Below are 25306 nucleotides of genomic sequence, written 5' to 3' on the forward strand. Positions count from 1 at the left end.
GTGCGCTACCCTTTTAAACTTTCCGGGCTCTCGTAGTTCTTTTCGTACGGTCGACCTAGGCTACATTGAAGTAGAAACCAGACAAATCAATACGCACTGTCGGGGCCGCGCTTGACAAGGCGCGCAACAAATTCTTTGCGACTTTCACTGCGCAGTCATGTGATCTCAGCTAGCTAGGTCGCGTTCTTTATTGCATCACTGAGCCCTGTGACTAATTTCAAACAAAAGCAACCAGGGGGAAGGTTGTGCGCCATAATGTGCGTTGCGCATTAAGCGGTTCTCTTGGCCCCGAGACTGTGCAGAGGCCCGCTTTCCGTGTCACGTACCCTTCGCGACATAAATCGATGAGTCTACTTGGACTCGTACATGGAGAGAGAGGCGGTCATGCATGAGGAGCACGAAGAGACGGTCGAGGAGGAGGCAGCGGCGGTTAGCTTTTATTTTTAGGCGGGCGCCGATGTACGTGTGCGGGAGAAACGCGCACGTGGTGTCTTCGTTTGTTGTGCCACGTGACCTAGCCTAGCCAATAGCGTGCGAGGAGGAACCCCGCCCTTTAAAGAACGCACAAAGGCGCACCGAGCAGCACAACAGAAGGTGAACGAGGAGCTAGCGAGGTGCCTGCGTCGCGAGTAATCTGCGCGTTGTGATTTCCGATCTGCCGTGCCCTCCAGGTAAGTCGTTGCTTCTCAGATGCGTCGCCGACTCGGCCTGCGCGGTGCGCCGAGCACCTTGCCCACGATTGCGGAGTCGACTGGTGCTTAGCGCCGTTACTCTCTTACGTTAACGCGCTACAGACGCAGGCGCTGGCCAGCTATAGCTAGCCACGTAGTTCCAGGCCTAGGTGAGCTGTCATCGCGGTGGGAGGTGACTCTTTGAAAACCGGATTTTCAGGAAGTGTGACTAGCCACTGGCGTCGAGTGAAACGGAGGCCGTCCTTTTCTCAGCGTGCGCCGCGGCGAAGTCTGTTGGCGGTCGGCATTGTCTCTGTTCAGTCCCGAGAGCCGAACTACGGCGTGCTGTTTCTCGCTCGAGGTGCGATCGCATCCAAAGAAGACAACAAAGTTGCACTGCACGTGCTTTGCTTGATCGAGCCAGCTCGGATTGTGTTCACCCTCGTGCTTCGACTTGGACGATTGAAGACGGCGATGGATGCTGCCTTGTCGAAACTGGCGAAAAAGGATGTACCGTATGCAAAAATGATTCCCGTTCAGAAGGATAGCGACAAGAGCGAGTTTGTGGAAGCGCACGACGAGAGGTGGGTGACCTCTCGAAAACGGCCGCACCGTTTTCTGGTAGGCTCGTGTCGAGACCGGTGTGCGGCTACGCCTTGCTTTCTTTTGCTGGCGCGCATAGTCGCTCTGAGTTCTCGGGAGCCCTATTTGTTCCTTCAGCGTGATTGAATAACTTCTTGCCGCTACGCTGTAGAATCTCTGTCGCTTTGATGTGAACATTCCAGACGAAAAGCACGCGCATGAAGCAGCTGGATGGCTCTGAAATGCGGTGCCTTATTGATCGCTAGCGCTAGCATGGCCCACATGCAGAAAATTGAAAGCGTGTGCGGTTTTATCCCTGTGCGGTTATAGAGGTGTGAGTGTTCAAGACAGCATTTTTACTGCCAGGTGGACTGATAATCTATCAGGCATGACCTTTTGACCATTTCAAGCGGCGTACGTGCTCGCTACCGCCAGCACCTTGAATTTACCGAATATTGAGGTCAGCGATAGGGCAGGGCATGATAGGGCTCTACTCAGGGATACGTGTGTGATGCAATCCAAATTGTGGAGCACGGTACGTACTTACGTAGACGTAGCTCCCTGTTAATCGATAGGAACATTTTAAGTTAGTTTTATAACATACGTTAGAAGTACTATGTTTTTGCACGGATCATGCCTTAACTGACAAGGGCATGCTTCTTGCGGAAATGAAGTACTGTGAGCGCTACGCCGATCTTTACAAAATTTTTACCGGCCAATTTTGCATCCACGGATGCGGATCGCCTGTAAATATGTGGGTCAGCGTTTTTTTTTTTTTTCGTGCATGTGTACTTTCGTCCCTTTCCCACGTAGCTGTCGGCCTTGGAAAACCTGTGCGTCTGTAGAGTTGTTTAGCAAGTTCAAGCTCTAAACCCTGGCTGTGGCCTTGTCCCTACCTACGTGCTTTGTAGCACCACCGTTCTTGCAATCGGTGCATATCTAGTGGATGAGGTAACTGCCTTGGGAGCCTGTTTTTGCATGCGTAATAATGTTGCTGTGCAATACAAATATGCTGCGGCTTTTTCCCTCTATCTAATGCATGTTTATTTTTATTTTACGTTACAAATATGCAATCTGGAAAAACCGCCTGGTCGACCTCTGTTAACTGTACTCGTTTAGTAAAACAGCTCCGCATTTGTAGTGTAACTTGTGTAGCAATATTTCGCCGCTTTCAGGACCTGACGTTTGGTGTGAACTAGCAGTAGTTTTTAAAAAAAGGGAATAATCGCCAGTGGCATACAATTTCATTCAGCCCCTTCTGCTAGATTATTTGACATAGCTTGGCTGAACAGATTGCAATGTTTGGTTAGCTAACTAAAAAAAAGTTTCACTAATTCCTTCCGACTCATTTTAAGGTACACATTGCACTTACAGAAATGAAGTCTGGTAATAATGAAGTTATATACACTTAGCAGAAATCGTTAAACAAGCAGCACTTATGCAATATTTTTTTTTAAAGATCTGCTATGTGTTTGCATTCCGGTTAGTTTTTGTCCTGCTGTGCATGAGGAAGGCTTGTAGGAAACTACTGAAATAACAATGTTTTTTTTGTAGAGGGATAGCATAAAACTGCTGCCAGTCTTGAGATTACTGTTGAGAGAATATGGCTCTCAGTGCCAGTCTTCATTTCTCAGCATATGTCCTAAAGTGAGTAGTAAAAAAGTTAATCAGTGAAACTAATTGGGTAACTGAAAATTGTGATTTGTCATACTAGCAAGGTCTGACTTGTAATTCACCCAGAACAGATGAAGCTGCACTACCTGCTACAGGCAGTTTACTTTAAATATGTTCGAAATAAAAGTATATAGTAATGGTATAGTAAAAATAACAGTATAATACGTAATAATGTATAATGGCATTTTGTCTATGTGCATACTATTCAAGGTGCAGATGTGGTTGGAAATAACATACCGGCATGTTGCAAACTTACTTGCAGTTTGCACACTTAACAAAGCTTAGCAAGGTGGGCAAATACAACACAGATGTAACTGCAAACATGTAGCTGTGCTGGAAACAGAATGGCTGGCTTTTATAAAATTTTTGTATGAAGAACGGTAAAACACTGATAAACACAATGCAGCCACATCATTAAAAAGTATTACAGACATAATATTTTGCTGCAAGAAGAATGTTATGTGGGCGCCTTAGTTATCACTTTGAGGGCGAACAGTTTCCATGAGCTGTTTGCACGTGTATGGTAGATTAGCTTGCAAGAAATACCTTATTTGCACAGTACATAGTAGGTTAGTATCTTCTCTCTTGCTTGCCTACATTCAAGGAGGCTTGATTACATATTTAGAATATGTCTTGATCTTGTATCATTACAGCTCCATCAGTGGCAAGTGCAGTGTTGTGGAGTAGTTTGAACAAACCGCTGTTGTCTTAGTCATAGTATTGCAGTACTGGAGCTGCCCTACCTCAAGCGTCTGAGAGAGTATGGCAGCTCAGAAGTACTATGGGAGTGTTGTGGTAGTAGGCAGCCCTCTCCCCTCTTTTCCACTTGCATGTCGCAGCATTAGTGTTAAGGTGACGTGCACAATATCTTGCAGCTCTTTCTTCACTTGGCCACTCGGTTCATCCAGAGTTCGTTCATTTCATAGCAGTCTGCTTGCTTTGGGCCTAGTCTTGACATTTGTTCTTGCTTGATTTCATACTTTGGATCAATTCCTGTTCTCAGACGTCTGGTTTGCAACATATATCCATGTTTAAGCTAACAAAGAGCTTGAGTAGATGGAGGAAAAATTTACAGAAATCTTATTTTTCTCTGGCCATGTTTGTTTTCCCTGGGTGTTTCTGTCTGATACGGTTTACTCAGTTTCTTGAATGATTAGTTCAGGCTAGGTGTTCAGAACGCCGCTTGTAAAGTGTTCTAAAGGCTGACCTTCTGAAGTACTTTAAGCTCTTTTTAATACTTTAGGCACTTTAAGCTGTCAGCATGTTGTGCATTGTGAGCTTGCCATCTTATGTTTAAACTTTTTTAGACTTGTGAAGAAGGGTTCTTATATGAAATGTTCTATATGTAATGACACAACAGAAGAATAATCGCGCAATTACTTGTGATATGTAGCTAGAGTGGGCCAATGCAGAACACAAATTCAAGTTTTGTAAATAGTGGTTAGCAATGGCTATGTGTACTGTTATGGGGTGTGTATTAAATTTTGACAACAAACATGGCGGTCGTGGCTAACATGTCTTCTGATTCATTTAATCCTGAGCATAAAATTTTGAATTGTTGAATTTTTACAATGGTGATTGGCAGAGATTATCAACTACTCTGTAAAGGGTAACGAAAAATAAATACAGCTTGAGGAGGGAGATATGTTTTGCTGCGGAACACCGTAACAATTTTATTCAAGACGCACAGGGAACTACTCCACGGTTAACGAAATATGAGCAGTTGGCATTTCCAGGTGTTCTCATTTCCAAGTACAGGCCAACCACAGTGCTGCTTAGCTTTGGTGATCTGACTAGTGCTGACATTATCTGTGCAGCATGGTCAGTGGAATGAGGGTGAATTGGTGATACCTTGTAAAATACCTAGTCAGTCATGTGACACAGCTGTTGCAAAGCAATTTGTGAAGTGCAAAAATATTACCTGTGTAGAGTGATAATGAATGTCCACTTTGACATTGATTTTGGGAACTGTCATCTTGTAGCCTTTCACAGATGAATGGTGGTAACTCTTTATTGATAGATGTTATGGAGACTTGCTCCTGCTTTTGTTGCAACTGTATGTGGCCACTAAAGAGCATGCTCATTAGTACACCAAATGTCAAACATGCAGCGTGCGAAAAAGGAATTGTCATAATACTTCATGCTTATGATTGCAGTGCACTTGAAACGTCCATGCACTGTATAAAAAAATCCGCACCTGTGTCAAGCTACTGCATTCAATTAAAGCAAGTATATTTGGTGTTTGCGTGGATTCATTCCGAAGTGCCACTATCCATAGTTCCTTTAGCTGAAACCTAAACTTCCTTTCTCCGATACTGATGAAATTGCAATTAAGTATGTCATGAAGGCTCATCTGTATGAATATTGCGAAGAGGAGTAGCTTGCCACAGATATATCAAGCGACCATTACCACATTGTATGAAGCACACCATTCACTTCTTCGTACTTCATACACGACACTTCAAACATGACGCATTCATTCTGAAAATGCTACCTGCATCTGTCCTTAACCTTGTATACGATTCTGGCAGCTCCCAATGGCCAAACTCCCCTCACGTTGCAAGCATGGGAATGCAATTAAGTCAAACTGATGAGATTCACAGTTGGGCCATTAAGGGTCTGCAAGGTATATAAGCTGCTAGCAGGTATTGCTTTGTGTGTACTATGGATTGTGCAGAAAACTGATAGAGCTTTTAATAAAAAGCAGACCTTTCTTTGCAAACCCTCCCAGACTTTCCTGACCATAGTTGCTGGCTGTGTGGGTGGGTGGGTGCTGCTGCTGCTGTCTTGCCAAATAGTTGCACTGCTATCTTTACTACCCTTTATAGCTGTCCAGGCCGCTGGCCTTGTTTTCTGCATAATTACTAAGTGATAAAACAAATTATACATAAATATCCTCATTACAACAAGAATGCCATCAAGAACACAATTCCTTTGATAAAGCAAACCTTTTTATGCCTACTTTCCTAACCATAAGGTCACAATTGCACATACACTTCTATTGTGCCAACGCCAACTACCGCTTTGAGATGATTGCCTCATGTTGTTGATGATTTTCATACTACTCACAATATGGGGATAAATGAGGAGAAATGAAGAATTACCAGGCAATATAAGAGTTCTCACATTGTGTAGCATGGATGTTCGAGAGCACATGCACACATGTTAGTTTCCTTTATGCCATAGACCTAGGAATGAAATGGGCAAATTTATAGAATTTTATTTACTGCTTCACCAAAGCTTTGCTTCACATATAGTATTCCAAGATATGTGTTTGATCTGCATACCTTTCTTTAGTTCAGAAATTGACGTACCACCTTGAAAGTATTACTTTGCAGTTGTGCGGATTGAGTGGTGGCGCTACTCAATGTAATGATGGAACACTAGCTCAAATAAGCATGCATATATATAGGGGCCATCATAGTGCTGCTCAGCCCAGAATACATGCTGTGAATTGAGAACTAAGGTGAGGTGGTTGGTGCTGCAGGAATTTTGTCTGCTGCAAAAAAAAAAAAAAAAAAAACTGATTTTGTTGAAACAAATAGGTTATGGAAAATTGGCATGAGGAGTCCTACTTTTTTGTGATTAGTAAAAAAATTTGACTGCTTGGCTGGTGGAAGAAAAAACGTATGATTTCAACTAAGTCTAATTATTGCCTTTAGGTTAGTCGGCATTTGCAAAGTTATTGCCATATCCTCCCGAGACCTGAGGGCAGCTCAAGGGCATAATCACTTTGCAAGTCTGTTCTTGTTGCTCACTGGCATGCTATGAATGCAAAAAAAACTAATTTCTGCTCAAATGACACTCGGATGCCAGAAGCAGGACCTTCCTGTATATAAACTGACCATCTCCTTATGTTTCATATGATAAAACTACTTTTGTCTGCATGAACACAGAAATGAAGATCCCACATGTTTGCCCCATGTCTTGGATCTTTTGTATCATTTCGCAGTATTCAAAATATTCTTCATTGTTGCTCTTCATTTGTCTGTGACAACACAATGGTCTATGTCAAATTAGTGGCCATTTTCTGGAAAGCTGCCTGCAGGAATGTGACTAAACCACTTCCATACACTTGTGCAGGCATCTGATTTCATATTTGGCATGAATGTTGTATGTAATCATGTCTGAATTAACATTGAAAAAGATTAAAGCCAGTGTGCAATATGTGTACGACGAGTCTCTAGAGGGTAGGCTTCTTTTAAGGCATTGTACTTTTTTTTTTGGCCTGTAGCCTTATGGAAAAGTTCGTGCAGCATTCGCTGTCTTGCCATCATTTAGCTCTTTCTCTCCTATGGTGAAGTGTATAGTGAAAGCAAAGATGTATATGGCATACATAATTGCAAATATGTGTCCCTTGTAGCGGCATTTCAGTTATATGGCTGGAAAGTTGCTGTTTGTGTTCAAATGGGGCTCATTATTTTCTAAAAGTTTTTTTTTGTTTCCTGTAGGCAGCACTGCTTCAGTGGCGATTAAACTAACTGCACTGACGACTAGTCAATCGTGAAGCATGATACTCTGTACAGACCTTTGTTATTACTCGTACATGTCAGCGGTCCTCAGCACATTGAAGTACACACTAAACGTGGGAACATGTGAGGAGGATTGTAGACTGCATGATAACTTATAGGTTTTTTTTTTTGGTATCATCACATGACAAACAAAAGCATTTTAGAAATTACTGCTTGAGTGCTTAATTTTTTTTGTATCTACAGCGTGCAGGTGCCTATAGTAGAAAAAAGATTTATGTAAATGGTTTGGATCGCAGCACACATTTCAATCTGATAGTACTGGTACTTGTAAAGAAACGTGTATCATGAGAGTACAGTGCTCATTTGGCTGTAGTTCAACCTTCTATAAGTATGGAATTGAAAAGTAATAAATATTAAAGCACTTTAAACATACTTGAATATTCCATTATGGAGCAAGTGCAAAACTCGGGCATTTGCTTTCAATCAGCTTTCTTTTGATTATTAGTATTATTGCAAATTTAGAGGGGGAAAATTCACATTTTAGCAGTGTATGTGTGTGTTTGCACCACTTTTGATGTTTGAGTTGCATATTTAAAAGTATCTTCATGTACATATGACATTGATCATATTAACAGATATACACCACTTATTAACAATGGCTAGAAGTCTGCAAGAGTTGTGCGTTGAAGTAAAATAGCCTGATGGTTTTTCTTAAATTCATAATTGTAGTAACATGGCTATGTCTAGCCAGTTATTGTATAACCTTGTGTAAACCCAGAGCTGATATGCCTAGATTCCAGCTCTTGTAGTCATTGACACACACTGTCCTCACAAGATTGCATGTTTCCGAACTTGTCGTTCACTACTAATTGTCATGCAAACTATTCTCAGCGTGGTTTTTTTGCAGTGTTTTTCTGAGCTGAATCTTTTGTATCTGCAGGGGAATGCCTACGGACACGATGGACGACATTGAGCTTAAGAACGTTGAGTTGCAATATCCTCTGATGAGGTCCCTCTCTAGGAGCGATTCCTACACTCAGGTAAGCACTGTTCTCACTTTTACTGTAAACTTTTGCACACACTTGTCGGCAGTGGAAAGCATCAGTGCCTGATCTTTCTCTTGTTTTTATTTGTTTCAGGAGGACCGCATTGAAACAGACTTCGGGACCATGGTTGTTGCAGTTCAGGGTGACCGCAACAAGCCAGCTATTTTCACCTACCATGACATTGGGTTGAATCGTGAGCATCTTTACGTGCTTTGTGTCAGTCTGTCATATGGAAAGCTTCGGAGACCTTGTCAGATCGACTAGAGGGAAATGTGCCGTACAGTTTGGTTTTGTCTATCTTGACCAAAGTTGATATACCTATGTAATTTATCATACTTATATCGGAAGAGAAGTTGGCTTTAAAATATCTGCTTTAGCCCTTTGAGCCACAACAGTTAATGTCTTCATAATATCACGCCCAAATTAAGTAATTTGGCCCGAGTGGCACATAACTTTTATGGGAACATGTTGAGACAAGCCTATTTATACAATAAAGGGTATCTTTTGCATTGCATTACTGGGTAAATTTAACCCTCTCTATTGGAATAATATGCTTAGCTCTTTAACTAATTTTCTCTATGTATTTAGATGTGTCCAGCCTATTAAGTATTTTTTTTGCATTATGCTGTCCAGAACTTCCTTATTACTTGTACTTGTCAGTGGTCCTCAGCATGCTGAAGTACACGCTAAACATGCGAACATGTGAGGAGGATTGTAGACTGCATGATAATTTATAGGGTTTTTTTTTGTCTCTTGTAGTCTTATTTATTTTCTGCCAATGGTCCTTTTGATCATTAATAAAATGGGTCTCTTTGTTGAGAGTGTTTAGCCTGTCCGCATTATGAGAGGAGGTGGAAGAAACATGTATATTTCAGAAGTTTTTTAGACAATGAATGTGAACTGAGTTCAGTCCTGATTGTCTAAAAAAAATTTCAGGATTCTGACCAACGAAAGGTGCTTTGCAGTGATATTGACTACACATAATTGTGGATTAAAATACATTGCTTCAAGGGCTTGTCCTCAGTGCCCAGCAGACATGGGCATCCTCACGAGGTCTTTCCTTACTCTCATCTGCCCTCACCCTCATGTGGTAAGGCTAGGGGAAGTGAGGATCGCCTTCAGGAAAATTGGTGAGGTTGAGGTGAGGGAGGTCGATGAAGGGTGTGGTGGGGATGTGAAGTTAAATGAGGAAAAGGCAATTCATATTGTTGAAGTAAAGGAAAACTGTGCTGCCAACACAGCATGAAAGATGCTGATAGTGAAAAGAGCGCGAGGAGGAAAGCGGAGGAGGAGGGTGTGGCAAAAGCGTGAGAAGAAAAGCATAGTGCCGTGCAAGACGGGCTTTGCCGCAACAGTGGCTACGAGATGGCACCAGATTAGCTTACATCGTCTGTATGGAAACAAAGCGCTGCATGACTGGAGGTCTGTCTGTGGCAGCTACTGTTAAGTGGGCCCATGCATCACCCATGATCCGCCTCTTGCGATCTCCCAATTAGCAAGGCACTCGCGCCACACGCCACTCCGTTTGCAACATGCTGCACGAGATAGATTGTCTGTGCCAACCAGTATGTTGTGAAATGAAAATGTGTACGTAGCTGCACTAAATTCTCAGTGGGAGGTATCGTACTCGTCGGTGATATTTTTTTTTGTTGATCACCACTGGTCAGCACACTCCTTTAGTCAAATTAAACAGCCTGGGATTTGCCTTTTCTCGCTTTAAGTTATAATGGCCAAAAATTTGAGTTTGAGGTTTTTTGGGCACTGATAGCGTTTGTTGACATTTGAACTTAAGGAAACCTCAAGATGAAGAAAAACATATTGCTAATAAATGTCAGACCTAAGCACAAAGAAAAACGTGGTTAAATTCTTGGTAGGGGTGGCAATATGATACTGGAAATTCACGCTAGTAATTAAACAGATCAATAAATCTGCAAAAACAGATCAAGCTTGTGAAAATGCGGCTCTACACAGCAACTGTGATTTCCGCCTACCCTTCAGGAATGCTTGCCTTCACTTTTACCTGCGTCTTTTGCGGAGCGCTGGTAGCGAAAGTCAGCGTTGTTGTGTCCAGACTGCTGGTGCCGTCCTTCTAACCCCCTTCCCTCTTTGTATAATTTACGAGTGAGTCTGAGTGAGCTTAGTTTATTTTGCCGACCTATGGCCAAACATCTAAAGGCAAAGCAGTGTGGCATGCTTTGGCTATAGGAATAACACTTGACAATTAGTGTTGTAAACTAAGCTCACAGGTCGAGCTATGGTTTATTTGAAATTGTAGAAAACGGAAGGTAAGAGAAGGATGGCAGGCTTTTCAGCATGAGGGTGAGGGAGGGCAGGTGTGGTACTGAGGTGTGGGAAGGGCGGATAATCTTTTCATAGGTGAAGACAATGGTGAGGGAGGGTGGTCAAAATTTTAAACATAAGGGTGAGATTAGGACAGTACCTGCGTCGTGAGGGTAAGGGAGGAAAATAAAAAATGGAAGGCATTTGCCGACTTACGGTACCAAGCAGTCCGAAAAGAAATGGACAGGCAGGAGATGCCAAGTGCGTGCTGAGGGTAGCTCTACTGCTTCTATGCAGCTAATGATTGTGGCCAAACTAAGTGCTTTGGGCAAGAAATCTTCCTTTGTCTTTTTCAAGAGTGTATGAAGAACATTTATGAACAAGGAAATTCTGGATATTTTGCCAGATTTTAAATTTTGCTTTCAGGCCTGAAATGGAAAACACTGAAAATTTTCCATATTAGCATGCAAAGCATATTTATAAAAATGAACAAGGAGAACATCCAAGGCATGCAAGCATTTCTCAACATCACAATACTTGGGTATAAAAGGCAGAACATATTCTAATATGTTCAGGAATGGCAAAATGATGCCTTAACTAATATTTGGCCGTTAAGGAAATGAGGGTCATGTGAAAAAGTTGAAGATTCTATTCACTGACCCCTTCACTGAAAAAATAATCATGAGGACTTATTTCTTTGTAAGGAACCATAATCTCTTTTGTAGTCAAGAGTGAAGAGATCAGAATTTAATCTTTTTTATTATTATGACTTTGTGGCACAGTGCCTCTCATCTTATATGCTCTCCTGTTTTTAAGTAGTATACAAATGTTCCTGAGTCATTGACTTTTATTGCACTTATTCTTTTGAAGTATCAGATGCATGTGCAAGTGTTGTTTGTTGTGGTCGATGACTGATATGCTCTTTTATTCCTTCACAGATGTCTCAAACTTCCAAGCCTTCTTCAACTACACTGATGTTCGAGACATGATGCAAAGCTTCTGTGTCTACCATGTCAACGCTCCTGGCCAGGAAGAAGGGGCAGCACCTCTTCCTGAAGGGTATGATACTTTGTTGATATTTGTTGCATTTTTAATGATCCTTCCCCATATTTTTATCCTTTGTTTTGTGTCCCCTGTAGGCTGATGCGCCACCTTCTTTTAATGTTGTTTCATGAAGAACTTGCATGCAAAACTCTTTCTGTCTTTGAACTTTGCCATGAGTAAAGAAATGCAAGTTTGTTTTAAATGTGCTAAATTGGCAAGTTCAGGCTCTAAAATACAAACAAGCAAACGGCTGGCGAAATGAAGCGTGTGCGGTGGAAACAAACAATAAAACAGATGTCATGTAGCCCTCTAGTGAAAATTTTAACTAATTAAAAAACACTAATGACTGCAAAGCACTGCTTTAAGTGTATATCTTTTAAACAAAACTTAATAAAACAATGCATATGTGAAGCAATATTTTGTATTAAATTGTGCATTTCTGGGTTTTGATGTTCTTGCTTTCGGTTTCGAATGCATACAGAAGGGTTGATAGAATAGCTGTAACTTTTGAATGGGCTAAGGTGGAAACTTAATTGTTTTTGACAAATATTAATCTTGAATAGACAACTTTTGAAATGTGAAAAGCGAATGTTTGAAATGCATTTGCAGAGGTGGCGACATACCTTAAGGCTTAAAGCAATTGGAGCAAATGGAGGGGTGCGAGAATAAAATTCTGAAGAGAGAACTGACCAATGTGAAGTGTATCTTGTATGAACAAGATTGAATTTAATTGTTAATCTACAGCCTAACTGGCTTACACTACCTCCAACCTCTACTTCTTAAATCTTTCTTTTTCCCCATTCTGTTTCTTCTTTTACATGTGATGGCTCACTGTGTTCTTTCTACAATTCCTGTATTTGAAGTGAAAATAAACCAAGCAAAACGCTGTGGTGGACATAATGTAATTGACACTTATTTTGTCAGATATGCCTACCCTTCAATGGAGACGCTTGCTGACATGTTGCTGCTGGTGATGAAGTTCTACAAGTACGTTTCTTCTCAGTAACAAACTTCTCCTAATTTTTCCTTATTTTTATTTGTGCTTTATTTATTAAAATTGGTTATTTGATGTCTACTTACAGGATCAAACACTTCATCGGATTTGGTGTAGGCGCTGGTGCTTACATCATGGCCAAGTTTGCTGTAAGTTTCCATTTCTTCTCAACTTTTTTTTCCCTCTCTTTGTTTCGGGAATTCATCCTTTGGCAGTGAGGGATCTTTTGATTTTAACGTTCCTCACCCCATGTAGCATTTCATCCTAATTAAGCCAGATGGGACCGATTAAGAAGGGTCATGTTAGCTTGCCCGCTTTCTCTTTCCACGAAGGTGTGTTGACCCTTAGTGCACCAGACAAGTTGGGTAGTGTAGTGGATATTGCTTTTTTGTTAGCTGAGTCTTTGCATCCTTTCCTTGCCTGCATGCATTCATTTGTGCACCTGAAGTGGCCAAAGGTCCCTGTAAAAGCCTCGGCTAGAGTTTGTGCTAAGAGCACCACAGTTGCATTGATATGTGCATGCTGTCAACATTAGTCTCTTTTCTTGATACAAACTGGGCGACAAAATGGGGTACTAAGTAAGAAAGGGGGCTGACTGCATCCGTCTGTCCCCTTTCTTACCTTTTGTCCAGTTTTTTCTATGTGTTTGTATCAATAGATCTGTGCCAACTCGCTAATCTATCAACACTATTAAAGTCATGTTTATGCTTGGGAATTCTTTTGTACAGTGAAACCTCGTTAAACTGCAGTTGGCTGGAGCTCGGAAAAAGTATGTACTAAATGGTAGTACTGCTTAACTGAAATAGCGTGAGATCGCCCACTTACCTGTCAAAAATGGAACTACGAGAGAGCGCAATGAAAGGGCAGAAAACGGGCGGTATTGATTAACTTTGTGTGACAAAAGCATGTTATTTTCATTTGATGCTGCGGCGGACTAGCAGCGACAACAGTGGCCCTCAAACTTGCTCAAGCTACAAGCCAGCTTTTCTGCCAGCCCCCCCTTCTCGACAAACACCCGCATGAGGCTGACGTAACGTGCAGCGTGCTGCCACATTGCCCATGTTGCCACATTGCCCGTGCTGCCACATTGCCCGTGCTGTCACTTTCCGTGTCATGCTCATCACCGTCGTTAGGCGACACTTCGGCAATAACTGAAGCAACAATGGTGAAAAGTCTAACCTCGTAGCCGACGTATTTTCACGGTCGCAGCAGCATTGCCGACCAACTTCTCCTTCGCATTCCAAATGCGAAGTAGTCAATGGTAGATCCTTCTCACATGCCAGCATCGACTTCGTGCCACGTTCGACAGCACGGACAATGTCCAATTTTTCTTCTATGCTGAGCACCCGGTTTTTATCCTAGCTTGCACGGCACCAGAGCACTGGCTGAATTTCTCCGACTCTGGCACAGCGCCGAAATGATGTCGATGTTGGTGCGCCTTCACCCTTCCGTGCGCCCTCTGCGTTTGCTCTTGGAGACCGTTTGGATTTCTGAGGCTTGTTGTTCTGCCGGGCCGATGTACCGCCCTGATTTCGCAACGAAAAGTGGAAATGCTACGTGTTAACCGATACGTACGTAATAAGCTGGTACGGTTTATGCGGATACAAAACGCATCACGTTCAATGGCTGCTGAGTCGGGGGATTTGACTTCACTACTTCCAAAGCGAAACTACTGTTTAAGCGGGTACAGTTTAACGAGATTTTACTGTATTTATCTCTGGTATTTCACTGTTGCTCATCTTGTTTTTGCTGTAGCGCGTCCACATTTTATTGTCCTATAGCTTTTCATTATACAGTTGAGTCAATATAAACGAAGGTCCTACTTGTAGTGAAAAACTTGATGAAATCGAAAATTTTTTTTGAAGTGGCGGTTTTTTTCGCCTGCAATTAATTCACAGGAAGACTATCGAGACAAAATTTCACAAGAAACTTGGCATTAATGATGGGACCAAAATCACTGGCCTTCTTGGTAGAGATAGCATCGAGGGAAAAATTTTGGCATGACTGCGCCTAGTGTTAGCAACTGCTCTTGAATAGCGCCATGCATATATGTGTATCATCATCACTAAAGTTCATCAATGCTAGGCTGCCCTAATTTTTTTTTTTTACAACACTGGAGTGATTCACAGGGCCAAAACCAGTATGTCATAGTTTGTGATGTATACATGTGAAAAGTGTAAGGACAGTTAGACAACACGGAGACCATGTTAATTTATTTGGTTACTATGAAGGTGCTCGCAAGTTTACTTCTGGTGGGTGAGTTTCAACCGATTGCCGACACATTTAAGAGTGTACAGCAGAGCCCGAATGGAGCCTGCCCAGTGTGGTTCCTGTACCATTACGGCAGATGTCACAGCAGTGCATTTCAATCTCTGCTTGATGGTTGGTGCTTTTCACCACTCGCATTGAAGAGGATGTTTGCAATTAATGAATTTGGTTCCAAGCAATGTTTTTATCTTCTTTGCTTGTCAGTTTAACCCTTTGAGGGTAATTTTTTAAACCAAGTGAGACCCCATAGTCTATATTTTTTATTGCAGATTTAATATCTTTTACCACATATTTACCACATATTAAAATATTTACCACAATTTTTGTATTTACCATAAAGTTAAAAAAAACTATTTTACATAGATAATTGTGCATTGTTTATTCATGAGTACAGGTGGGCTTGCATAAATGCATACAATAAGAATAACAAAAATATGCTTGTGGTATGGTTATAGTCTGATTCCGCATTTGGCATCAAAGGAATCCCCGCGCGACTCACCTGGAGAAGAGCAACCGGTGCACACGTCCATAGCATAATTGAACCGTGTATGTGAGCGCACACAAGAAAACTCGGTGGCTGTGCACGGCGGTCACAAAGAAATGAAACAAGTCGGGAAATTTCAGCACTCCTTTGCCCCATCGCCAATGAGGGGCAATCAGTTCTCGCGAGTCTCAAGAAAATAAATGCAGGCATGGCAGCACCGTTTGTATATGACTGCATCATTTGTAGTACCATTTCTCGCTACTAAATAAGATGTAATCACACCCTTATGAGGGTGCGATTACATAAAATATACAGTACATACATACATACAATAAATGGCGAGCATCTAGCGGTGATCCTTTGAGAGATTGGAAACCAAATATATGTCCGTTAATGCTAGCGTGACAAACAAAAACTGGCCGCGAGACTAAATGAAATCTAACCTCCACACGCACACACGAAGGCACGAGCGGTCATTGACACGCAGGCATAAACAAGCTGTGGAATTAAAACCAAAAGACTACGAAGCGAAAAAAAAAAAAAGTATTTTATTCACACAGGGTAGCAGAACCTTCAGTGTACAAAAATTGATATGTTTTTCATACATACAGGTGGCATCGTAAATATATGGCATCGACCATTTCGGACTTGTCGCAAAGCTGCATGTTCATTGACCCTCGAAGGGTTGCAAAGTACATGCACGGAATATATGTCAATACCGTTAAATAAAAACTGTGAAATAAAATTACTTGGCTATATTGAAAAAAAGAATGCATGGTTTTCAATGGAATTAACATAGGCAAACAAAACAAATTTGTTACATTACAGCTTTAATTAGATTAAGGTTTGTTATATATCAAAGCTTGATGCTGTTGCTGACTTTTCATGTTTTCTGGAACAGGGTTTCCAAATGTAATGGCTGCAGATCCTTTTGTAATCTATATTATTTTGTTAGCTTTGAGCTTGCTGCATTATAGATGCCAATGTGCTGTTTGTGCCAAACTAAATATGTTCTCGTGATATACATGCCTTCTGTAGCTGGATCGCCCGGAACTTGTTGATGCCTTATTCCTGATCAACTGTACTGCCACCAAGTCGAGCTGGACAGAATGGGGCTACCAAAAGCTGAATGCCATGCACCTTCGAAGCTCTGGCATGACTGCTTCTACATTGGACTACCTGATGTGGCACCACTTTGGCAAGGTCAGTAGTTATTAAACCAGCTCTAAATGATTTTGTCTTATCCAATAATTTTTTTTGTAATTTACTTTTCAAAAAAAAAAAAATCGATGTGTCATTGCACACTGCTGGTCTCCTTGGACAGAAGTTATTACAAAGTGTACATAGTTATCCCCAAGTTTTTCCTGAATGTTGCAGTTGCAAAACATCCTTTCAATGGATTCTTGTTGCGCAACATTATAGTTTACATTTCACCTGTAGGCCCCCCTGTGACCCCAAGGTAACTTGCTAATACGCTGTCATAAATTAAGGCTCCTTCATTTGTGTGAAATTAAGTTTTAATACCTTCAATTATATTTTTTTATTATTGGTAGTACAAGAGAGAGAGAATGCTAACAAGTTGCAGAAGTACATAGGAGTACTACGAGTTCTGGAGTAGAGCATCCTTTCATCCAAAAGGTTCCGTGTTATGTACGTTCTCATTGCTCAGAGCAGCCCGGGAACTATCGTTGTGTGGCAGCGATTCATTTGAAATCTGTCAGGCTTTCGGATAAAGCTTTTTACTTGTAAGTTATGTTCTCTGTTTTATCTACTTGCTGGCAGAATACACTGGAATTCGATACCTCATGAAATTAAGTCATTGAGGAACGCCTACATGTTTGAGTCGTATATAATACATTTGTTAACTACTTTAAATGGCTCTTAATTCTATGAGTGGCAGCAACAAATAAAAGAAATGTTCCCAAATTGATTTTTTTAATTGCACATCAGGACAGTGAATTCTGTGCAGATTCAGAATATCTATATCATGTAGCTAGTAAACTTGCTACTAATGTCTGAAAATACTAAATAACAAGAACCATCTGCGCCGACTAGACATTTCGGAGGTGATGCCGGTTCACTTCTGTTGCAACCCCTAGACGCCATAGAGTTTCGTACAAAAGTTGCTAGGAACTCTGACACCATGTCTATGAGAGCTGCAAGCATAAGCACTTCAACCAGTATGGGAATGATGGTTAGTGCATGGACTTGCCTAAACTTCATCTTTCTGACTTCAAACGGCTTTGTGACTATGCGGATTGTTCATGTTGAACGAATTATTGCATTATATATCCAACAACTCGCAATAATCCTGCATGTGTGTGGATTGTTATTGCCTTTTTTCTTACAAATGTAGGGTTACTTCGAATTTTAGGTCGATGCAGGTAGATAAACTGCAGTAAACCAACCCACAAGAATGCTTGAAGTCACAAGCACAAAGATCGGACAAGTGCATGCACCAACCATCATTCCCATGCTAGCTGATTGATCACAGTGCCCGACTTCCCTAGTAACTTCGGCAGGAACCATTCGCCATTGCACTGAACGCGCTGTCATCGCTGTCAATGCTTTCAACAGAAGCAAATCTTCAGAGCTTGATGACTCAATCAATTTAAATCCTTACTCGCAAGACGAGTGCAGCAACACGCGACTGGAAGCTGCCTTTTTCCCCATTTTCTGAATGAATGGACTTGCTAGGCCCTCTAGCAATGAGAGGGAATTTGCCAGAACGTTAAAGTGAAGTATATGAGCCTGGTTCGTTACTGGCACTTGGAAACAGCACCCAAACACATGGACAAGCAGGACTTGTCCTTGGCACCGCTTGCAAAAAAGAATTAACTGGTGCATGGCACTTAGAGGTTTAATAGTTATTGTCTTTCTGTATTAGCTTTGCAATAGTTTCTTAGTTTTGTTTAATAGTTTATTTTGGTCTTGCAATGGATTTGTAGTAGTTTTAATTCACTTGTTTTATAATAGTACTTAATACGCTTTTGTTATGTGTGCATAATTGCTTTTCCTGTAGTATGTTCTGTCGCATTTTTCTATTTCAATGTTTTATTTCTTTTATTGTTTCTTTACACTTCAGTATAATACCTATGCTTAGAATAACTTATACATGTGAACTTCAACCACTGTCTGCTATACATTTGATCAAGTTAACGTATGTTGCGTAAGGAGGTCACCGTGACAGTTGTTTAACTTTGGGACCTCTTATTTCAGTAGTAATTTGTATACATTATGGCTCTACATGTACTGTTCAATAAACTTCAATAAGCATCATTTGGTGTTTCCTCTGAGATTGTGGGAACTGAAAATTTTTGTTTTGGGCTTGGTAAATGTAATTAGTTTATGGTTTTGCAGCTGAATGAAGAACGGAACCATGACTTGGTGCAAGTGTTTCGCCAGTACTTCAACAAGACGATCAATGCCCAAAACCTTGGATTTTTCATCGATGCATTCATAAAGTGAGTGAAAGTGGACTATACAGAGACGCCCTCTGAACTGAGTCACTCTAATATAAGAGTTATGTTTACCTATTTACCTTTGCCTGATGCCAGTTGAGTTACACTACTGGCATTGTACTTGACAAAACATGGCCTAAGCAGACTAGGACAAAGAAAGGGAAGTACACATATGAGTGCTGCACAGCTATACGAGTACACATATAAGTGCACACAGCTACGAGTTTAATTGTAAAAATTTTCTGGTAAACATAGAAAGTAAGCACTTATGTGTACCTCCCTTATTTTGTCTTCGTCTATTATTTTAGCGCTGTTTTTGTCAAGTATGAACGTTCACCAAGTTTCCCTGCTACTGAACAAGAGATCCTTCTGGAACCATTTCAACAAGGGGACTTTGACGTATACAAGTCCCTTTGTCCACCCATAGTTGCCATCCCTCCCAAATTTTTCATAAAGATTACAAATTTGGAGTCTTTTTACAATTTTACAAATGTTGCATCAACTTTTATGAAAAATAAACTTTTATTTGCAAAAAAGTTTCACTCATCGCTCTCCAAACATTCTGTTGGAAGTCTTCAGATGGTGATTGAACCTAGAGGGGTACTTGCTTTGAGCAAGATAATGCTTACAAGTTCCTGAAGCATGCGAAATCGGCAACAGCAAATTTGCTGAAGTCGCTGTGATCTAAAAGCAAGTTCTTTGTCAGTCTCCGCCATTCCAAGTTTGCTGTTGCTGCTTGTGTGCTGCATCCAAAAGTAAATGATTGTTTAAAAAAAAAAAAGTGCAAATGTATCCCTCAAAAGGTGCGTTTTCAAAGCAAACATTAAAAAAAAAACCTAAATTGTTTGGCTAAGTAAGGCTGCAGAAGTGTTGCATCAGTTGGAATTGATAAAGCCTGGTTGTTGCATTTGTGCTCTCCGACTTCTTCAGGCTGAGTTAGCATATGTGGGATTAATGAATTTGTGAACTTTACGCAGGAGGTCTGACCTCAACATCACCCGTGAAATAGATCCTGCAAAGAAAAAGATGGTGAAGAACTTCAAGTGAGTATATAATTAAATGCGCTGTTGACACTTACTTGTTCAGTCAATACCTGCCTGTAATGCAAACAAATGACAAATGGGGCCATTGTGTAGTGCCACTTTGTATAAAACCATGCTGTGCTTTGGACACATTTTTATCTCACACTTAGCCAAATTTATCCCTAGGTGCAGTGTGATGCTGGTTGCAGGAGCCCTGTCCCCACATCTTGATGACACAGTGAACATGAACAGCCGCATGGACCCAACCACATCAACTTGGATGAAGGTACGTCTTGTCGGTTGTATTGCTTGACTATGTTAATGCGTGACTATGTTACTGAAATCCAGGTGTCTGACTGTGGAATGGTGCTTGAAGAGCAGCCAGGGAAGGTCAGCGAGGCATTCAGACTGTTCCTTCAGGGGCTTGGATATGGTAAGGAGGCAGATTTCTGGGCACTCTGAAAACACATTCGCTGCATGTGGCCTACAGTGGCCTGCATATTTGTCAGCACTTCGGAAAAATAGGTACTTCGCACATACTGCTGCTTTGTTTATGCTCAAATTTCTTACATAGGACATATTTTAATTTTTTTTTTCTGCGTTCTAAAATAAAGGCGAAATGAAAACCTACCATGTGTGCACTTCACCATCGAAGCAGGAAGCTTCACCAGTCATAAGATTGGTGTTCATTTGCCAGCAAGGCCACACCCTAACTGCTATCCGTGTTGCTTGTTTTGTTTACCTACTGGTGGATTGCGCCACCTGTATGCTTGTCTTCAGTGACTCTAATCTCTGATGGTAAGGTGTGACATTGTTTTCTTTTTGCGATTGAAGCAGATAAGTACCAATGCCAGATGGTATATTTTGCAGCACAAGTAAAAAATTTGTGAAGTTTCAGGACTAGCAAAGAAATAGTGAATGAGTGTTGCCCTGAAAAATGTGCAGGCCACTGTACAGATGTTGAAATGTCCACTGTCATCTGTTTTGTGATATCTTGCTTTTTGTGCTCTCAGTTTATTTTGGTGCTTCTACTGAAAATTTTACCTGTAAATAAATTTGCCACATTTGTATATAAAATTGAGCAACGTGATAAGTTAAATACTATGGACTTGCTCATACAAAATGCACTACAGCTTCATGCTTGCACAAAAACTTAATTTGATTAGCCAGTATATGTTGCATTAAAAGTGGAAGCTTACCGTGACGCTGCCGGAAATTATACTACTTTCAATTTAAACGGGTCTGGGTCTTCGTACTATATTTTGTACTCTTGGCAGAAGAATGCAAATTAGAGTACAGGCCAAGAAATTTAGCTATTTCTATGTAGGTGTCAAATGACGTTCAGAGCCTACAAAGTCACAACAGCAGTGTTACTTACAGTTTTTATACATATCAAAGTAGCAAGCTGAGTGCAGGCTTCGGCAGTAATTGCCAAGTTTTCAGGCTGTTGTGATAGCTTATGCCTGTTGTCACTTCCTGCGTCTAACATTACAATTTTTAGGCAATTTGTCTTATAGTTGGGTGCTGTTAGCACTAACTTTTTCGTTACGATGGTAAAGTGCAGTCTCCCATCTTCTGTACCTTCAGTTTATTATTCTTTAAATACAATTGGTGGTGGTGGTGGTGGTGGTGGTGAATTGTAGCAACAGGCGGCTTTAGCCTGGCGAACAAGGCCGGCAATTGCTCCGCCCGAGCGTCTCGCACAATACCGCTGTAGGGTTTCACCATGTGTCCATCAAACCAGTCTCTCTTAAGAACTCGATGAGAAGACGTGAAGTTTCTTTTCGGGCTATAACTGATCCCGCGGGAAATATAAGGTGGTGCAGGTGCGCATGCGGAAGGTTCTTGCTTTGCAGATTCTTCAGGAGAGTGTCTTTCATCTTGGAATTGCTGGCAGGACCACAAAAAGTGCTCAATGTCTCCTGTCTCGTTGCATGCCGAACAGTTCGGAGAATTGATTCGCCCCGTTTTAAATAACCAGGCCGGTGTATTTGCAGATCCTGTCCTTATTTGATATAGAAGTGTGGCTTCCTCTCGGTGCAATCGCTTGGTTACGCAGGGCATATGCGGTGGAACCCAAAGCGACGCAAAGTGATTTCGAATGTCAGATTTTTGCACTTGATTACTCTTTGGGGCCTTGATTTTGGGAGGATGATAGAGCGCTGCGTATGCAAGCGCATCAGCTTTTTCGTTTCCTGAGATACCAATGTGGGAAGGAATCCATTGAAACTTTACTGTGAAGCCTTTGTTGTTGAGCTCTTTCACGATGGCTAGTGATTTGCGTGGGAACTTGAGGGATGGCAAACCACGGTATATTTGTTGTAATGCGGCCTTTGAGTCCGTAAGGACAACCACATTCTGCGGAGGCAAAGTCTTTAATTTGCGCAGAGCAGAAGCTATTGCTGCGCCTTCCACAACTGTCGACGAGGCTATACAGTCCAGACGGCCAGACCACGTATATCTTAGAGAGGGAATATAGAATGCAGCTGCACAGCGGTCTTCGTCTGCCTTGACAGAGCCATCTGTGTATACTTGTAGGTGACTCGGGTAAATCGTGTTCAGGTGTTCCAGGACTAATGACTTGGCTTCTGCAGATGGAATGCAGCTCTTTGATTGCAATCGTGGTACACTTAAGTTGCATATGATGTCCTCGAATGTCCAGGGTGGTGCTATCCTTTCCCTCTGTCTCGAGCAGCGCAATCCTAATACGCGAAGCGTGTTCAATGCTGCATAAAAATGTGAGCGCGGCCTGTTACCTATACATCGTAAGAGCGCTCTACCGGGCGTAGACTCACTCAATCGTAGGAGCTGGATCATCAGAGCCTGGGAAGCCTGAAGTCGTAGAGGGCGTGACTCAGCTTCGTAGAGCACTTTCTTGTTTGACGCTGGCTGAGGGACTCCAAGGCAAAGGCGGATACCTTTTCTGTGGATGGCTTCTAAGCGCTCGTATTGGCTGTCTGAGGGTGACATCAGAGGTAGCTGATACAGGATTCGACTTGTAACCAACGCTGTATGTAGCCGTAGCATGGACGTCGGGTGGTTGCCCCAGCGTATGCCAGCGACTCGCTTGAGCACATGAAGCCTGGATGACGATGACGCCACAACGTGGTCAACACCGCGGCGCCAGAGTAGCCTGTGGTCTAAGGTAACGCCCAGAAATCGGACGTTGGTGACTTGTCAAATCTGGTATCCGTCCAAATTCAGCGTCAAACGTGTAGATTTCCTTTTCACTCCAGGAAATAGTACGAATGATCCAATCGTTGCCAAGTGGCCCTGAATGGCTTTTACTGCTCCCTGGGCTATTCGTGCAAGGCGGCGATGCTGGTAGCCGGAGACCCAAATGCAGATATCATCGGCATATATAGATATCTTCACTGGTGTTCGATGGTTTAGTACACTTGGGAGGCTACTCATGGCAGTGTTAAATAATAAGGGAGATAAAACACTCCCCTGTGGCACACCGCGAAATATACGTATTTCATCGCTCAAAGTGTCGCCAAGACGAACTCTGATGCGACGATCATTGAGGAACGTATGTATGAAGTGCAAGAGATGACCCGTGACGCCTATAACTTGCAACTGGCTGATGATGGCTCTTTGAGACACGTAGTCGTAAGCCTTAGAAACATCCATGAAAACAGCAAGTGTCGACAGGCCATCCGCACTGTAATGTTCTATGTGGCTTAGAAGGTCCAGCACATTGTCTTGAGCGCTTAAACGCTGCCGAAACCCAGTCATGCACAATGGTAGTTTTCGACCCTGCTCGACATACCAAGTGAGTCTTATGCACGCCATCTTCTCCATTAGCTTCGCTGCACACGAGGTCAGTGATACCGGTCTGTATGAGTCCAGAGCTGCAGGATTCTTTCCAGGCTTCAGAACCGGTACCACCCATGCTACCTTCCATAAATGTGGGATAGCCCCACTGGCCCAGACTTGGTTAAAAATGCTAGCAAATCACGCCGTCTCTCAACCGGTAGGTTAGTCAGCATCTGATTACTGATGAGGTCAGGTCCCACCGCACAGCGACGTCGGAGGCTGCTCATAGCTAGTTCCAGCTCTCTGAGTGTGAAAGGAGCATCCATTATAGACGACGATAGCGGCGGTGGCGGGTTGGTTGTGCCAGCTGACCTTCCGGAAGAGTATATTTCAGCGAAGCCATTCGCAAGACAAGCGAGTGTCTTGCCTAACTTCAATGCAAGGGCTTCAAATGGCTTGTTTGGTCGAAAGTTTCCAGCAAGGTTATTAACGACCCACCATATCCGTGGAACTGGCGTGAAGACCGATAGGCTTGCACAAAATGATGCCCATTGATCTCTTCTTAGTTTCCTTGTATAACGTCGAATTACTGCGTTAATCCTGTTATATATAGTCTTCATTGATGGGTTGCCTTTCGTCCTCATCAGCCTCCGTTCCGCTCTTCTACGGGCAGCGCATAAATTTTTTAGCTTTAGATCGGGAGCGGGGAAGTGGTCGGGTAGCTTCAGCTCAGCGGTAGCCAATCTCTTGCTACGTAGCCTGTCCGCGAACAGGTTTCCAGATGATTCGCTTAGGCCGTCCCTGTATGTATCCCAATGCGTCACAGGACAGGATCTTCGGCCGTTGGTTCGATATCCAGCAGTGTTAACGAAGACAGGAAAATGATCACTGCCCATTCTATCTTTACTAGTCGTTGACGATGCGAGGATGTCCGTTGAATGTAACGTCAAGTCAATGACACTGTAAGAGGCCGGGGGTCGAAAAAACGTTGGCTGTTTGTCATTTGCCACGCAGAGTCCCTCAGTGTTTAAAGCGCTAACAATTTGCTTTCCACGTGCATCAGTCGCCTTGTCGCCCCAGAGAGTATGGTGCGCGTTGAAGTCGCCACATATAATCCTAGGAGCTGGGCAGCGGCTGCAGAGGTCTCTGATAATTTCTCCCATCGAGACCTTCAGGCGAGAGCTCACATACACAGAGGCCACGCTGAGGCTTCGATTTCCCAGCCGCACTTGTACAGCAGTGACTTCCAAAGCACTGCTGCAAAGGTCTTGAACTGGTAGAACGTAATGTGGTATTTCACGTCTCACATATAGCATGGCGCTTCCGTTCGGAAATGTTGGAATACTTTGGTTTCCATGTGCGACATAACCAGCAATTGTTCTAGAACTTGGAAGACCAGCCTCGGACAGGGCCAATATTGGCACAGGCATGTTGCGTAAGAAAAGCGACAGTTCAGGTAAATGGCACGCAAGACCCGCACAGTTCCATTGCATAATAAGTGGCATCTGTGGACGAGATGATGAACATTGTGTCCTGACCGCATCCATAT

General features: G+C 42.3%; 1 protein-coding gene across 3 annotated transcripts in view; it reads left to right on the forward strand.

Moving 5' to 3' along the window:
- Positions 1–512: 512 nt before the first annotated feature.
- Positions 513–25306, forward strand: part of MESK2 (misexpression suppressor of KSR 2) — a 34646-nt gene continuing 9852 nt past the window's right edge. Inside the window, exons 1-11 of one of the 3 annotated variants that reach the window (XM_065438196.2) lie at positions 513–671; positions 8340–8439; positions 8539–8638; positions 11664–11784; positions 12694–12756; positions 12852–12912; positions 16554–16718; positions 18876–18979; positions 19954–20019; positions 20185–20284; positions 20347–20431. In XM_065438196.2, the coding sequence (XP_065294268.1) occupies positions 8344–8439; positions 8539–8638; positions 11664–11784; positions 12694–12756; positions 12852–12912; positions 16554–16718; positions 18876–18979; positions 19954–20019; positions 20185–20284; positions 20347–20431 (961 nt within the window). In that variant the 5' untranslated portion in view covers positions 513–671; positions 8340–8343. Of the gene's footprint in view, positions 672–757; positions 1256–8339; positions 8440–8538; positions 8639–11663; positions 11785–12693; positions 12757–12851; positions 12913–16553; positions 16719–18875; positions 18980–19953; positions 20020–20184; positions 20285–20346; positions 20432–25306 lie in introns of those variants that run through there. The other 2 variants (XM_065438197.2, XM_065438194.2) reach the window with 2 other exon arrangements.

Source organism: Dermacentor albipictus, chromosome 1, assembly GCF_038994185.2.
Source record: "Dermacentor albipictus isolate Rhodes 1998 colony chromosome 1, USDA_Dalb.pri_finalv2, whole genome shotgun sequence".
Lineage (NCBI taxonomy): Eukaryota > Metazoa > Arthropoda > Arachnida > Ixodida > Ixodidae > Dermacentor > Dermacentor albipictus.